This window comes from Dasypus novemcinctus, chromosome 19 (genome assembly GCF_030445035.2).
Source record: "Dasypus novemcinctus isolate mDasNov1 chromosome 19, mDasNov1.1.hap2, whole genome shotgun sequence".
NCBI classification, from domain to species: domain Eukaryota; kingdom Metazoa; phylum Chordata; class Mammalia; order Cingulata; family Dasypodidae; genus Dasypus; species Dasypus novemcinctus.
Genome location: NC_080691.1, coordinates 18,705,357 through 18,722,138, shown reverse-complemented (window position 1 = coordinate 18,722,138; position 16,782 = coordinate 18,705,357). Strand labels below are relative to the sequence as shown.

The 16,782-nt window shown below is 42.4% G+C and overlaps 1 protein-coding gene across 8 annotated transcripts in view; it reads right to left on the bottom strand.

Moving 5' to 3' along the window:
* CLIP1 (CAP-Gly domain containing linker protein 1) overlaps positions 1–16,782 on the bottom strand; it is a 137,947-nt gene that overhangs the window by 78,376 nt on the left and 42,789 nt on the right. For all 8 annotated transcript variants that reach the window (XM_058281321.1, XM_058281327.2, XM_058281325.2 and 5 more), the window contains exons 2-3: positions 9,307–9,499; positions 6,130–6,695 (exon numbers count right to left, since the gene is read on the bottom strand). In XM_058281321.1, coding sequence (XP_058137304.1) covers positions 6,130–6,695; positions 9,307–9,391 — 651 coding nt within the window. In that variant the 5' untranslated portion in view covers positions 9,392–9,499. The remainder of the gene's footprint in view (positions 1–6,129; positions 6,696–9,306; positions 9,500–16,782) is intronic.

Here is a 16,782-nt window from a genome sequence, read left to right as displayed (position 1 = left end):
ATTGGCTGTCGCTATTGCTGGGGGAAGGGGCAGGGTTTAGGGATTGGTGGCTGCTGTTGCTGGGGTGGAGGGCAGACTTGAGTTTCCTGCCCACGCCTGGCTGTTGCTGCTGTTGGGGGAAGGGAAGAGGGCAGACTGGATTTTTCGGCCCACGCCTGGCTGTTGCTGCTGTCGGGGGAGGGGAAAAGGGCAGACTGGAATTTTCCGCCCTGCGCCTGCGCAGGGAGAAGGAAGAAGGGTGCCGCCCCACAGGCATCGTGTGGCGCCATCCGGGAGGAGGGGCGGCCGCGGAAGCATGGCTGCCGAGAAGGGGAGACCCAAGGGCACTCTGCGCCCATGCCGAGCTTCCTTCAGGGGTGGCAGTGAGTCCGACCAGCCACCCTATTATGGGGGCAGCGGCTTGGCCTGCCACAGCCGGTCCCCTGCCAGGCCAGCAAACCACACTTCAGCCCGAGGGGTGACCGCACTTTGCAACTTTTTTTTTAGGAGGTACCGGAGATTGAACTCAGGATCTTGTTCATGGGAAGCAGGCGCTCACTCGTTGAGCTACATCACTTCCCCAGTGAGAAATGTTTTTTTCATTTGTTTGTTTTGTTTTTAGGAGATACCTGGATCAAACCTGGGACCTCATACGTGGCAAGCAGGTGCTCAGCCACTTGAACTACATCCACTCCCCATACTTCACAATTTTATTCCTCCCCATCAAGGGTATAATGTGACCACTATATTCAATACCTTCCAATTCTTTCAAGAATATTTAACGTGTTCCTACTATGTGCCAGGCACTGTCCTAGGTGCTGGGGATACAGCAGTAAATGAGATAGAAAAGTTTCCATACTGAACAGGGAGAAATGGACAATAAACAAGTAAATGAAGAGATAATTACAAATAGTGAAGAGTATTATGAAAGAAATAAAATCGGGCAGAGTGATGGTGCTGTGGAAGACACTTGGTTGGGATGGCCAGGAAAAGGGTCCCTGAGGAGGTGAAATTTGAGCCAAGAGTTGAATGACTGATAAGGTACCAGTCATGAGAAAACCTGAGGGCAGAGCATTCAAGCAAAGGAAGAACAAATCCTAGCGTGAGAAGGCAGGTATTGAGGAAATGCCCTGGAGGCCAGTGTAGCTAAGAGGAAGTGAGAAAGGGGCAGTAATAAGTAGAAGTGCATGTCTAAGGGGTGAGTAGGGCCCAGATCCCTTCCAGGTCCTGTAGTTCTAGGAAGGAATTTAGATTTTATTTTAATGCAATGGTTAGCCCCATTAGACAAGACTTGGGTTGATTTTGGTCACTGCCACATCTTTAGTACGCAGAACAATTCATATTTACAGAATGAACTGTATGGAATTAAATACGGCTGCTATAGCATCATATTTCCTCTAGGCTAAATAAAAATGTCCCAGTTTCTTTATTCCCTTTATGGCTTTTTGTTTTGTTTTTTGTTTTGTTTTGTTTTAGGAGGTACCAGGAATTGAACCCAGCACCTTGTATGTGGGAGGCAGGCATGCAACCACTGAGCTACATCCACTCCCTATGACATCATCTTGAATCTCATAATCTATAATACGTGATGTTAAATAAAACCCCTTAAAAATTAGTATGAGGGCAATGGATATGGCTCAAGCAACTGGAATCCTGCCTACCACATGGAAGGTCCTTGGTAGGCTCCCAGTGCCTCCAAAAGAAGAACAAAAGAGCTGGCACGAGGGGCAGGCACAGCAAGCTGACATAAGATGATATAATAAAGAGACACAAGAAGAAAAAAATAATGACAGACACAATAAAGCAGGGAACAGAGGTTCCTGGTGCCTCCTAAAAGAGGACAAGCAAGACGGAGGGATGGCGCAATAGGAAGGTATGGCAAGCTGATGCGACAAGATGCTGCAACAAGAGACACAAGAGGAAAAACATAACGAGACACAACAATGCAGGGAACAGAGGTGGCTTAAGCAATTAGGCACCTCCCTCCCATATTGGAGGTCCAGGGTTCAGAGCCCAGTGCCTCCTAAAGAAACAAAAACAAGACAAACAGACACAGCAAGTACAAACAATGAGAGGTGGAGAGAGATAAAAATAAATCTTTAAAAAAATTAATATGACAGGCAGAAGACATATGGTAGATATTCTCCTATAACTCTAATTCTCCTTAGAACAAGTGGCAGACAAAAGATGAAGGATACTTTGACTAAAAGATGAAAAAGTAATGCTTGACCTGAACTTTACTCCCTGGAACTGTTTAATCTTCCTTCAGGATCCAGGACCCCAAGAGTAACAAAAAACGGGGGGAAAAAGTTTAGCCAAGTTGCCTTAGGGAATGGTACAGAACTGCTGATTTTTAAATATAAGCCATTAAGCACCAAAAATTCAACATTTTAAACTATTATGAATTGTACAAAAATTTTAATTAATTAAAAATAAATAGGGAAGCGAATTTGGCTCAACATATAGAGTATCCACCTACCACATGGGAGGTCCAAGGTTCAAATCCAGGGCCTTCTAACCCATGTGACGAGCTGGCCCAGCACAATGCTGATGCGTGCAAGGAGTGCCATGCAGGGGTGTCCCCCATGTAGGGGAGCCCCATGCTCAAGGAGTGCACCCGTAAGGAGAGCCACCCAGCACAAAAAAGGTGCAGCCTGACCAGGGTGGCGCCACACACACAGACAGCTGACGCAGCAAGATGATGACGCAACAAAAGAGAGACGAAGGGGAGAGTCAAGGTGAAGAGCAGCAGAGACCAGGAATGAAGGTGGTGCAACTGACAGGGAACTCTTTCCACATCAGAAGTCTCCAGGATTGAATCCTGGTGAATCTTAGAGGAGAAAGACAAGAAGAAAAAACAGAAAGAGAAATAGATACACACAGTGAATGGATAGAGACAGCAAAAAAACAGCAGGGCAGGGTAGGGGGAGGGGAAGGGAAAAAAGTATACTGTGAAATGGTATATGTAATATGACCCACCAGATATGTGTACTTCAATCTTAGAAACATAATGTTGAACAAATGAAGGAATGCACAAAAAAGTACATGGTGAATGAACTGTAATTATTTAAAGTTTAAACATAAGCAAAATTAAACTTAGAGTAAAAAGTCGAGATAGTAGTTCCCCTGGAGTGTGGGGGGTGCTGAGGGAGGTGACAAGGGGGTGGTTTCTGGGCTGTGGTAATGTTCTATTTCTTTATCTAGGTGCTAGTGACATGGCTGTATTCATTTTACAAAAATTCATCAAGGACTGCACTTTTATGTATTTTTCTGTAGGTATGTTTGTGAATAAAGATACTTTTTAATTCCTTGGGAAGACTTTTCCTTCTCCCAATCTCAAAAAGACTTATGTAGGGAAGCGGATGTGGCTCACATGACTGGGTTCTCGCCTACTACATAGGAGGTCACTGGTTCAGACACCAGTGCCTCCTAAAGAAGACAGCGAGCTAGCACAACAAGATGACACAACAAGAGACTCAGGGAGGAAAAAACATGATGAGAGCCACAACACAACAGGGAGCAGAGTTGGCACAGGTGACTAGGCACCTCCCTTCCACATCAGAGGTCCTAGATTCAGCTCCTGCTGCCTCCTAAAGAAACAAGGAAGATGAACAAATACAGCAAGTGAAAAACAAGGGGGAGAGGAGAAATGAATAAAAATAAATCTTAAAAAAAAAAAACTTGTGTAAGAAGTGTGCAGAATAAGAAAAAAATGCTTTAAGATATTTAGTATAAAAGCGTAAGAAGCCATTAAGACAAAACTTATCACTTTAAAAATAAAAAAGTTGAAAAGATCCTCTCTCTCTACTGCATCTTCAACCTGCGCCTCACATCTAGATTATTTGTCAGGATATAAACCATCTGGAAACTGCCATCTTAAAAGCAAAAAAATATATTCCTTAGATCCAATACTCTCTTCCAGCATCAGCCTGATCACTCGACTCTCCTTCAAAATTCAAGCTCTTAAAAAACTGGTCACCCCAAATCCATTCTCATCCACCTCCTATCCATTCTTTACATAGCAGCCAGAGTGACCTCTTCAAACTATAAACCCAGTCACATCACTCATCTCCTCTCATTGCTCTAAAGGTCAAAATCCTTAACCTATCCTTTGTTACCAGTCCCAGCAGACCCTGCCTAACTCAACTTCTACCATTCCCTCATGAACTTGACGAGGGGCACTGGCCTCTTCCCCAAATATGCCAAAATCAGGGATTTTGTACCTGCTCTTCCCTTTGCTAGAACATTCCCTTTTACTACCACCACTTCCTTCTGCCTGGCAAATTTCTACTTTTCTTCAGGTCCCACATTTTCTCATGGAAACCTTTTGTAATAATTTGAACCTGATTTTGTCCTTTCCGTCTTTCAGCAGCCAAGCAGCACACTGCTTGACTAGATTTTAATCAACTATTTTTCAGTATTGTTGGTGAGAAGTAAGAGTTTCTTGCTTTAAAAGTGTGCCATGGAAGTAGATGTTTCTCAAGCAGTTGAGTGCCTGCCTCCCTCATGGGAGGTCCCAGGTTCAGTTCCCAATGCCTCCTAATGAAGACAAACAACAAGCAAACAGTGAGCAAAAACAAGCAAACCATAAGAAGAAAAAAAAGAGCAGGGAGAAGGAGGGAAGCAGATGTGGCTCAAGTGATTGAGCTCCCACCTACCATATGGGAGGTCCCAGGTTCAGTTCCCAGTGCCTCCTGGAGAAGATGAGCAGACAGCAAATGGACACAGAGAGCAGAGGGCAAGCACAAATACTGGGGGGGGGGGGAGGGAATAAATATGAAGCTACAGGAGTGTGAGTCTTGGGTTCTAGTCCTAAAACTTGCCATGTCCTCACTATATGACTTTGGGTCCCCATATGACTTCCTTTCTCTAGGTTAAGTTTCTTTATTTGTAAGCCAACAAAATTACAAAGAACACTTCAATTTTTAAATTATACTATCAATCATCAACTCTACAGGACAGGCCCTGGAGGAAAACTACCTAAATTTAAATTGCAGACACAGCCACCAAGGCTGTGAGATTTTGAGCCAATGACTTCACTTCTAAGAACCTCAGTTCCTTATCAATTATATGTAGCACAAACATTAAATGAGACATATGATATACTTTAAGTGCTAAGAGTCATTTCTGTTTTCCTATTACATTATTGGAAGTCGTCAGGTCCCAAAATGTAGTTGTTGATATAAAGGAAACTGGGTTAAAGGTTTTTGATAAACTTCATGCCCTGAACTGAACTGATTAAAGCATTGAAAAGAGTGAAACAGAAAAGCTTTCAATTTTCTTCAAAATGGTACTTTAGTTCCAATAGTGAAAAAAACAGCTATAGGTGTCAGGCACTCTGCTAAAAATCTTATATGTATTAACTAATTTAATCCTCACAGAACATTATGAGGTTAGTACTATTTTATTAATCTCACTTTTATAGGTGAGGAAACTAAGAACTTAAATGACTTGCCTGAGGCAAAGCTGGGACTCAAGTACTTTAGCGCTATGCTACATTGCTTCCCTTTTTAAAAAATAAAACAACAACAAAAACAGCAAATGCAATCACTATGTTGTATATTCAGAGGTTCTAGAATACACAGCATGCAGACCTTATATCTCCTGTTTCCTGTTTATTAGCAAAACAGAAACTACTGTACATTTCCTTCCTCCTCCGAGATCTAAAGCTGATCATTTAAAAGACCAGAAATTCTGAAATAACAAGTTCCACTGAAATTAGCATGTCTGAGTTTTTCAAGGACATTTAAGGAGGCAGGAGTTTATATACACCCATACACTATTTGTAAAGCAACAGTTAAAAACCAGAAAAAAAAAAAGTTTATAAATCTACCTGAGCCTCTTTTGTCATATAAAATTACCTTAATAATGACAAATTTTATATTCAATATTCTTCTAACTAAACTGGTAGATAAAATTAGAGTCTATCATCGCAAATCTAAACTCCTATGTGCATACTATAAAGCCAGTTTCTAATTTGTTGCATGCTTACTCATAAACTGAACTAGAAAATCTTTTTCTCTATAAATGCGTGGCATCCCTCCAGAATATACCCTGAGTCAAGGAGCACCCACTGTGTGTATTTCAGCCACTCATCAGGGATTATGTTTCCATTCTATACAATTATCTCAGAAAAATGTGTGAACTCACCAACACTCTGTCTCCAATTTTGAGCTCTCTTTCTCCTTTCTTGATTGAGCCAGCTTCTGAAAGGTTGGAGATGGATTCACTGGCAGTTTTTGTGAGGTTGCTGGCCTGAGATGCAGTTGACGGTTCCTTTGTTGTAGGCTGGGATGATTTATGAGGAATGTTTGAGGGGGTTGATGGAGAGGGAGACACCACGCCGGTTGCAGAAGTAGACAGAGGCGAAGTAGCTCTGGAAGCATGAGTCATCTGTATGCCGTTAGTTTCCTCTTCTGCTTGTACCTTCCTTGATAACTTTGAAGGTCGGGTAAATATGCCCTTTAAAGGTTCACACTGGAAATACCGAACTCCCGCCACAGAACCATCATTCTTGCCTATGGGTTCATCTAAAACAATCCCAGCCCACTGGCCTGGTGCAAACTGTGTTTCTCCAAGAAACTGGATAAATCCAGGCTTATTCCCATTCACCCAAACACGCTCTCCAACTCGAAAGTCATCCACAAATTCCTCTTGTGTCTCAGAAGATGGAGTGTTTGATGCTTTTTCATTGGGTATTGTTTTGTCTACTGGAGCTACAAATGAAAACAAAAGAAATTTCATATTCAAGCAAACAACCCATAACTTAAAGGACAACAAATTAGAGAAAACTAACAGCAACAGAAATAGCCCACAATTCTTCTAGAGGTGTTTTTCCCCCCTTTAGGTCCCTCCCCTTCCACAAGGAGATAAAAAGTACTTATAAGTACACCATTTTCAATGATGCCATAGGCAATGAAGATTGGAAAATTAGAAGAAGGCAAACTAAAAGTGACTACATAAGGCAAGACAAAATTATTTTTCCAGAGTTTACAACAGAGGTCTGATTTCATTCTTTTTGCTCCACTCCCCTCACTTAGCAACATTATGACCAAATAGCCAGGTCAGATCCACTTAGACAAGCTGTGTTCCTATATCTCAGTGGTCAATTAAAACTGACAATATTAGGATCATTTAGCCCCCAGATATTCACATCTAAGCTTGATGAAAAAGGGGATTCAGTGCAGCAGCTCCTTAGGATCATTATTCCAAGACTGCCAAGTAAAACCCATTCCTTTGTTGGCAAAGGTGGAAATCACAGCAAAGAAAAGAAGTAGCATCCGGACCAACTCTCTGTTAAGGCAATACAACTTTGTGCAATTTCTACCTTACCATAAATACAGAAGTTATGTTTTGCCAAAAATGTGGTATTTACACTGGAAATTCATTTATGTATTCATCCAACAAATTTAAATTTATTAAATATCTAATGTGAACTAAAAGTATTGTTGGTAATACTAAATTTAATTAGTCACAATCCCTGGACTCAAGCCCTTTTTATGCTAAGCCCTTTATATGTATCTAATGCTAAAAATAAAAATGGGACAATTCTAAAACATGAAAGCAAGGCTTCAAGGAAGGGTTGGAATTTAAGGATTCTTAAAGAGAAGAATGATCTTTTGAGGGAAAGGAGAATAGGGAACACTATCTTTTTTGTCGTTGTTGTTGTGTCATCTTGCTGTGTCAGCTCTGTGTGTGCGGTGCCACTCCTGGGCGGGCTGTGCTTTTCTTTTTCACACGGGGTGGCTCTCCTTGTGGGGCGCACTCCTTGCACGTGGGGCTCCCCTACACAGGGACACTCCTATGTGACACAGCACTCCTTGCACACTGCGCATGGGCCAGCTTACCACATGGGTCAGGAGGTGCTGGGGATCGAACCCTGGACCTCCTATATGGTAGATGGACACACTATCAGTTGAGCCACGTCTGCTTCCCGGGAACACTATCTTTTGACCTGATTTCCCCAAGGCTACAGAGCCCGGAAACAAATACAATCCTTGAGAGTCCCGTGTTTTATCACCAAGGCTTTCCCTCATCTATGATGTTCCCCAGCCCCTCTGAAAAGAGCAGTTTTATTCTGATACATAATATATATGATACATATTATATATAATTTGGGATCTCTATTAATTCAACAAATTGATACTGAGCTCCCTTTATATGCCAGGCAATAAATAGGTATGTGGGACATAGAAATGGGGGGGGGGGGACACGATTCCTGTCCTCATGAAGAAACTCTGAGTGTCTTTAAGATAGAACTTGAAGGGAAACGGACTTTGGCCCAGTGGTTAGGGCGTCCGTCTACCATATGGGAGGTCCGCGGTTCAAACCCCGGGCCTCCTTGACCCATGTGGAGCTGGCCATGCGCAGCGCTGATGCGCGCAAGGAGTGCCGTGCCACGCAGGGGTGTCCCCCGCGTGGGGGAGCCCCACGCGCAAGGAGTGCGCCCGTGAGGAAAGCCGCCCAGCGTGAAGGAGGGAGCAGCCTGCCGAGGAATGGCGCCGCCCACACTTCCCGTGCCGCTGACGACAACAGAAGCGGACAAAGAAACAAGACGCAGCAAATAGACACAGAAAACAGACAACCAGGGGAGGGGGGAAAATTAAATAAATAAATAAATCTTTAAAAAAAAAAAAAAGATAGAACTTGAAGAACAATGTTGACTTAATATAGTGAGTACCCAAACATCCAAAATGGCTGACATCAGGAAGATATCTAATAGTATAAAAATGACATAAAAACACCATAAAAGCAGGCATCAGATGCACTCGTTTACTGAAGATCTTAGTTATTTACTGTAGGATGTCAAATGAAACAGTGGAGGACAACTGAGAAATATTCCTGAAGATAAAGGAGATGACTACATCTACAAGGGATTTTTTGGAAAGATTTCCTTCTTTAAGTAAGACTTGAGACTTTATACTGTCTTCTTCCTTGATGCCAAAGGCCAACATTCTACCAATTAGTGTCACAAAATCTGAAACCAAAGTAATCTTTGTTTTCTCTACATATCCCTAAGCCCCAAGGAGGAAGGTCAATGAGTTCAGGGAGAAATATGGAGGGATAAACTAAAGAAATACTTCAACACTGTAAGGATCAAATAGAAGTGACAACTAGAAAACAATTACAGCACCTTATACTAAATAATTAAATAAATCTTTAAGATTTCCAGATATAAAATTCTAAGTTTCTTAAAACTTTTTTCAAATATTTTCAAGAATATGAATTCTTATAAGGCCATCGTTTCAAAATTTTTAAATTTATGTGTTTATATTTGATTATAATTTATTGGCTATTATGGAAAAACATAAAGGTAGAATCTATTACCCATAGCAGGTGTCTTCAAGGCTGTACTTCCAGGCTTAAGGATTTTAGAAGGGGCCTTTAGTCCACTTGGCTTGAGCATACTCATTTTCCTTATTATGTCGGAGCTGTTTTTCCTTTGCCTGTTGTCACTATCTTTCCCCAATCATCAATACAACTGCGATGTTTCTATAGTGAATTCAGTTTCAGGTTAAATCTGCAGAGATAAAAATATAAAAAGGTTTTAGAATCTGCAGGAGGAATAAAGTAGAAAAAACAGTTATTGTAAGTATTTCTCACAGTCTAAACTTTTCCTTATAGATGATAATGAACCATCTCCACACTGAACTTAGGAACCTAGAAAACTGTGGATACTAAAAACATGATAATACAGCTGAAATGGATTTTTTTAAATTTTTTTAAAGATTTATTTATTTTAATTCCCCCCACCCCCACCCCCAGTTGTCCGTTCTCTGTGTCTATTTGCTGCGTCTTGTTTCTTTGTCCACTTCTGTTGTCGTTAGCGGCACGGGAAGTGTGGGCGGCACCATTCCTGGGCAGGCTGCACTTTTCTTTCACGCTGGGCGGCTCTCCTTATGGGGCACACTCCTTGCGCGTGGGGCTCCCCTACGCGGGGGACACCCCTGTGTGGCACGGCACTCCTTGCGCGCATCAGCACTGCGCATGGGCCAGCTTTACACGGGTCAAGGAGGCCCAGGGTTTGAACCGCGGACCTCCCATGTGGTAGACGGACGCCTTAACCACTGGGCCAAGTCCGTTTCCCGGATTTTTTTTTTTAAGATTCTTTTATTTTTTATTTATTTCTCTCTCCTCCCCTCCTCCCCCTCCCCCCCAGTTGTCTGCTCTGTGTCCATTTGCTGCACATTCCTGTGACGGCTTCTGTCCTTATCAGCAGCACCAGGAATCTGTGTTTCTTTCTTTTTTTTTTTTATTTCATATATGATATATTTTTTTTAAATCTTTAAGTATTTTAGAATAAATTTAAACATTGTACAGAATATAAACAAAACATCACTGAAGGATGTTGGGAAAACTTGGTGAACAACTGGAAAGACATACCACATACATATAAAGACCCAATATTGTAAAGATATTTAAATTTCCCATGAAATAATCTATAACTTCAAAGCAATCAAAATAAAAATAACAAGATACTCTCTAACTAGACAAAATTCTAAAGTTCACATGTGATAATAAGCCAGAAAAGGAACAAAAGAAACCTACATTCATTACATGAAGAAACAACAGCAAAGATAAATCAGAAAGACAATGGAAGGGTAACCTGGGAGGGCTGAGAACGGGTGGGGCACAGGAGCCAGGGAGGTTTCTCCCAGGATTCCTTTCTGTATCATTTTGCCTTTTAAAACTTTGTTAACATGCAAATAATCTAAAGCTACATTCCCAGCCCTCAATCCCTACTCTGTTTTGGGCTAGTCATTTTGAGATCACACTAATCCTAGCCTTAAATGACAGCAGTTCCTTGAGGGTTATCTGTGGGTCACAATATACTTGGGGAAAAAAAAAAAAAAAGCAGCACTGATGGCTAATAAACACAGAAAGATAATGAACTTCACTTAAAGAAAGGCAAACTAAATCAAGGATAACACCCCATTTTAAAATTATCAGACTGGAAAGATAAATTTCTAATATACAGTATTGAAAATCACATGGAAAAGTGAGCTTTTTCATACACTACTGACAAGAGTATTGTGTTGGGAAAACCTCACTGGAGAACAATTTAACAATATCTGTCAAAATTCTAAATTCCTGTATCATGTAGCCTAGCAATTCCATGACTGAGCAGTGGCCCAGGGCTTCTCAATTCTGGTGCTGCTGGCATGGTGGACCCTACAGCCCTCTAGGGGCAGCCCTGCGTACCGTAGGCTGCTGAGTGGCACCCCTGGCCCTGCCCACTGGGCACCAGACACTACAACATGTCTCCCAGGGAACAAAATCACCCCCTGGAGAACCACAGTATTAGCTGACGAAGCCAAACACAATTTCTGTGCACATTGGAAAGGCCGGAAACAACCTGTGTGTCCAGCAGTGGTGGGCTGTGAATGAGGACGCCTTGAGACAGTGCAATTCCAGGCGCTCTTCCTTTTCATAGAGCATAATATGCGCTTTGAGACTAGCCACTCTGGAGAATTTCTTGTTGCACACAGGACAGGTAGGGTCTTCCCCATTGTGGGTACACTTATGAAGTGTCAGGTTGAATTCAACATTAAAAGTTTGGGGACACTGGTCACATCGATGTGGCTTGTCATTTCGCTCGTGATCCCTCATGTGGCATTGAAACTGGGACTCTTTTGGGAAAGATAGCAGACAGATTTCACATTTATGGAAGTTTGGAACTTGATAGGCATAATTAGTGTTCTCCGCATTCAATGTTAAAACTCCATTGAAGTATCACCCATGATCAAGTCAATCAAGAAAACACTTCCGGGCCGCCTACTATGTGCGACGCACATGGCTCCTCAGACAAGGAGGTCTACATTCGAGGTGAAAACCTCCTCTAATAACCAGGCCTTCTTTGGGGGCTCATTAGCGCAAGGCCAAAGACCTAGAAGCGCTCGGCTGCTTTAGACTCAGGGATGAGAAGAGCAAGTCAACAACCGGCAGCACCAGGAAGTAGAAGCCAGGGCTGAGCCCTCGGGGAGGCCCCGAGGGCGTGTGGAAGGGGAAGGGGAGCGTGGGAGGGGGAGGGGAGAGGGCGTGGAGAGGTCTGGAGGAGGAATGTGGTGGGGCAGGGGGAGCAGTTATCTGTGTTTCTTTTTGTTGCCGTCATCTTGTTGTGTCAGCTCTCGACGTGTGCGGCGCCATTCTTGGGCAGGCTGCACTTTCTTTCTCGCTGAGCGGCTCTCCTTATGGGACGCACTCCTCGCACGTGGTGCTCCTCTATGCAGGGGACACCCCTGCATGGCACAACACTCCTTTGCACACATCAGCACTACACATGGGCCAGCTCCACACCGGTCAAGGAGGCCCCGGGTTTGAACCTTGGACCTCCCATGTGGCAGGCGGATGCCCCATTCATTGGGCCAAGTCCGCTTCCCTGAAATGGATTTAAAAGTAATGTATTGGGAGGCGGACATGGCTGAACTGATAGAACATCCGTCTACCATTATGGAGAGTCAGGGGTTTGATCCCCAGGGCCTCCTGAGCACGTGGTAAGCTGGCCCATGCACAGCCCTTACATGGGGGCGCCCCACACGCAAGGAGTGCATCCCTCAAGGAGAGCCGCCCCATATGAAAAAGCACAGCCCACCCAGGAGTGGTGCCGCACACATAGAGAGCTGATGTAGCAAAATGACGCAATAAAAAAGAGACAGTTTGCCAGCACTGCTGGATAATGCAAGCAGACGTGGAAGAATACACAGGGAATGGACACAGAGAGCAGACAATGGGGGGAATGGGAGAGAAATAAATAAAATAAAATCTTTTAAAAAAACTTAAAAGTAATTTATTATCTTAAAGACAAATAGTTAAGGTTTGCAATATATATTCACCCTGCTTTTTGGTATCTAATATTACCAACTTAGTAGTATAGTGCCTAAAATCACAGTCCATAGACTGTGCCAGACTGTGTTCAGAAAGATTGGTAACAAGGAGAGGGGCAGGGGGCTTTTGTTTTTTACTTCTAGATTGATACAAGTCTGTATTAATTGTGATTTTTAAAAGTCACAGAATTATACAATTAAAAGTATAAAAACCCATTAATACTTTAAACAAAAGAGAGGTTCACATTCTATTAAATCATATCTGGAAAGTGCTTAAGGAAAATCATCTTTGCTTTGTCTAGAGAAACACAAAACACTTCAAGGGAGACCTTGGGATTCTGAAATATGGGAAAATATTTCCAGACATAATACCTAGAAACAAACAAAAAATAAAAGAAAAAATTTAAAAAACAAAGAAAAAGAAAAATAATAAAAATTAAACAGAAAAAAAGAAAAAAAAAACACCTACAAACAGAACAATTACATCAAAGAGAAAAATGCTGCTATTTATTGACTCTTCCAAGCAATTGTGTGTTGCATTTTTCTCGGCTACTAGAGCTTGAAAGATAAGCATAGACCTCTCCCTCTCATTGCCTCTCACAGGCAAAGGCTAACACTAGCAAAGAATCTGGTCAGGGATGATGGAAGAACCTACTAGAGCCAGAGCAGTGGGCTGAATGGTGGCCCCCAAAAGGTGTGTCCACCCAAAACCTGTGTTGTGACCTTAATTGGAAAAAGGATCTTTGCTGATGTAATTAAGGATCTAAAGATAAGATCGTCCTAGATTATCTGGTTGGGTCCTAAATCTAATGAAAAGTGTTCTTAAAAGAACAGAGGAGATGTGAAGATAGAAAGGAGACTGGAGTGACATTTATAAGCCAAGGAATGCCAAAGATGGCTGGTAGCCACAAGAAGCTAGGAGAGAGGCATGGAACAAATTCTCCCTCACTGCCTCCAGAAGGAACCAAATCTACCACACCTTTTTTCATACTTCCAGCTTCCAGAACTGTGAGAAAATAAATGAATGTTGCTTTAAGCCACCTAGCTTGTGGTTATGTTACAACAGCCCAAATAAATTAATACAGCCATGTCAGTTTTTCTGATTTAAGATAATCAGACTGAATGGAAATAAAACTAAAACAGATGCCTCATTAGCCTCACTCCATAGATTTCCCATGGTTCTATTTTTTTTTTTAAGATTTATTTATTTCTCTTCCCTTCCCCCCCAGTTGTCTGCTCTCTGTGTCCATTCGCTGTGTGTTCTTCTGTGACTGCTTCTATCCTTATCAGCGGCACCAGGAATCTGTGTTTCTTTTTGTTGCGTCATCTTGTTGTGTCAGCTCTCCGTGTGTGCGGCGCCATTCTTGGGCAGGCTGCACCTTCTTTTGTGCTGGGCAGCTTTCCTTACAGGGCGCACTCTTTGTGCGTGAGGCTCCCCTACGTGGGGGACACCCCAGTGTGGCAGGGCACTCCTTGCGCGCATCAGCGCTGCACATGGGCCAGCTCCACACGGGTCAAGGAGGCCCGGGGTTTGAACCGCAGACCTCCCATGTGGTAGGCGAATGCCCTATCCATTGGGCCAAGTCTCCTTCCCTCCCATGGTTCTTAAGAGGGTACAAAATGGTACAAAGGGTGTTGTTTAAAAATGCCTAAGGTAAATTGTGTGATTTGGGGGAGATTCTGATTAACAGAGGAAGAAATGTTTACTTGATGACAGTGATTGCCAATCCAGACTATTAAAAGGAAATTCTCGGCTTCACCACCACCACCACCACCACAAGTGATGAGGGAAAGTGGGGTGGAAGGGGGAGTCTATTGTCAGGTCTAGTGGTTCTGATTCAGTCAGATGTGAAACCACTGCTTTACTGTCAGACCCTTATCACACTGCTTATAAGTTTCAAGCAGGGTTACTTGTTGCTCCTGCTACTGCTTAGGATAGAAGGGATTGGATAAGCTTCCTCTAGACTCAGCTGAGAAAGGCCATTTACATGTCCAAATATTTGAGGATGGGGATAAGCTAAGGGCAAAAACTAATCTCAGGCCTTGATATGTCTTCCCTTATTCTATACCCTGGTTCAACAACATAAAGTGACAAAGATTAACAGATGGAAAGAGACACAACAGCCCTACAAAAGCTATTTTGGTGGCAAGAGGAAAGGATGAAGTACTATTTAAAATATTTCACTTGGGCAAACACTGAATTCTCAGGCTCAGGTCAAATATTCCCTACAGAGTAATTTCAAAAATGACCATAATCAGCAACTAGGCTAACTGGACAAGCCTTTGCCAATTCCAAACTTTGCAGCTCAACATCATAAGCTCAGCAAAATCTGACCATCTAAAAGCCTCAGTCCAAGACATAGAAAGCACATGGTTATTATGAACCTAAGAATGATCATAAACTAAAATTCTATGACTATTTTTGTCTACTCTTTATTCCTCTGGCTTTCTGAGTTACCTGCATCCCACAGCAGGGAAGTGTGACCAAAATTTAATGAAGAATAAAATCTAGGCTGTCTCAATAAAAGAATTAGGAGCAATGACACCAATATTGGTTTTTTAAATCTTCCAATTTAATTTTCTTCTTCATGCGTTTTAATGAATGACATATCAGGCTTGCTTTAAAAATCAATTCCCTGAGAAACAAAAGACCAAAGTCATGGTCATGGTACCCACAAAATGTAATGACCAAGAAACAGCTCCACATAATGTTTCACAAGTAAATGTCATGCTGAAACTAATCAATTTTTCTTTAAAAAAAGAGAAAAGGAAAACTTTTGCTTTACCAATAAGTTGGGCATATTTGAATTTCTGGTGTTTGTACTTACTGGATCAAGAGTTCTTGGCCTAAAGTAAAACAAACCACCCTGATCCCCCTTCCCATCATGTAAAGGCTATAATATACAGAATTTTAAATTAAGAAATAAATTGTATGCATATTATGATCCCATTTGAATCTTACAATACTACAAAGTATCATGCCTTCTTAACAAGTTAAGAAATACCTCAAGAATAAACAGATTTATTTCTTATTTGTTAATAACTTGCCTAAGGCCAAATGGCTAAGCAGCAGAGATTTGAACACAAATATTGTGATTCCAAAGTCCAAGTTCTTTTCATTAAATCTAATCAAACCCAGGAGACACCACAAGCCAAGAATGAAAACATTACCAAATTGACCTGGGTATGTATAGCACCAAAGAAGTTCACAAGGCACAGATAGGAAACTGTCCTTTTGTGTCTCAAAATAACTGTGAAGGCAGGCAAGCAATTACCATTGTACCCATTTATGGATTAAGAAAATGAGGGTCTGAGAGGTTAAACCATTTTCCCAAGGTCACTCAAGTAAACAATGGCACTCTCCTGCAACCTGATGCTTTGCTTCATCTCTCTGAAGGAAAATGTCCTACAAGATAGTCACCCATGGGAAGCGGACTTGGCCCAATGGACAGGGCGTCCACCTACCACATGGGAGATCCACGGTTCAAACCCTGGGCCTCCTTGACCTGTGTGGAGCTGACCCATGCACAGTGTTGATGCACGCAAGGAGTGCCGTGCCACACAGAGGTGTCCCCTGTGCAGGGGAGCCCCATGCGCAAGGAGTGTGCCCCATAAGGAGAGCTGCCCAGTGCAGCCTGCCCAAGAATGGCGCCACACACACGGAGAGCTGACACAACAAAAAGAGACACAGATTCCTGGTGCCGCTGATAAGGATAGAAGCGGTCATAGAAGAACACACAGAGAATGGACACAGAGAGCAGACAACTCGGGGGGGAGGGCCGGGAAGGGGAGAGCAGTACATTTTTTAAAAAAATACACGATTTGTAAGGGTAAGGCCACATTAGGAAAATAGGAATAGAACTACATTAGGAAATAGGAATTGCAAGTGCCTTTCAGATAAATAAATAACTTAGGGCTTAGGCTGCTCCCAAGAAGAGTACCAATAAATAACTTAGGGCTTGGGACTGCTCCCAACAAA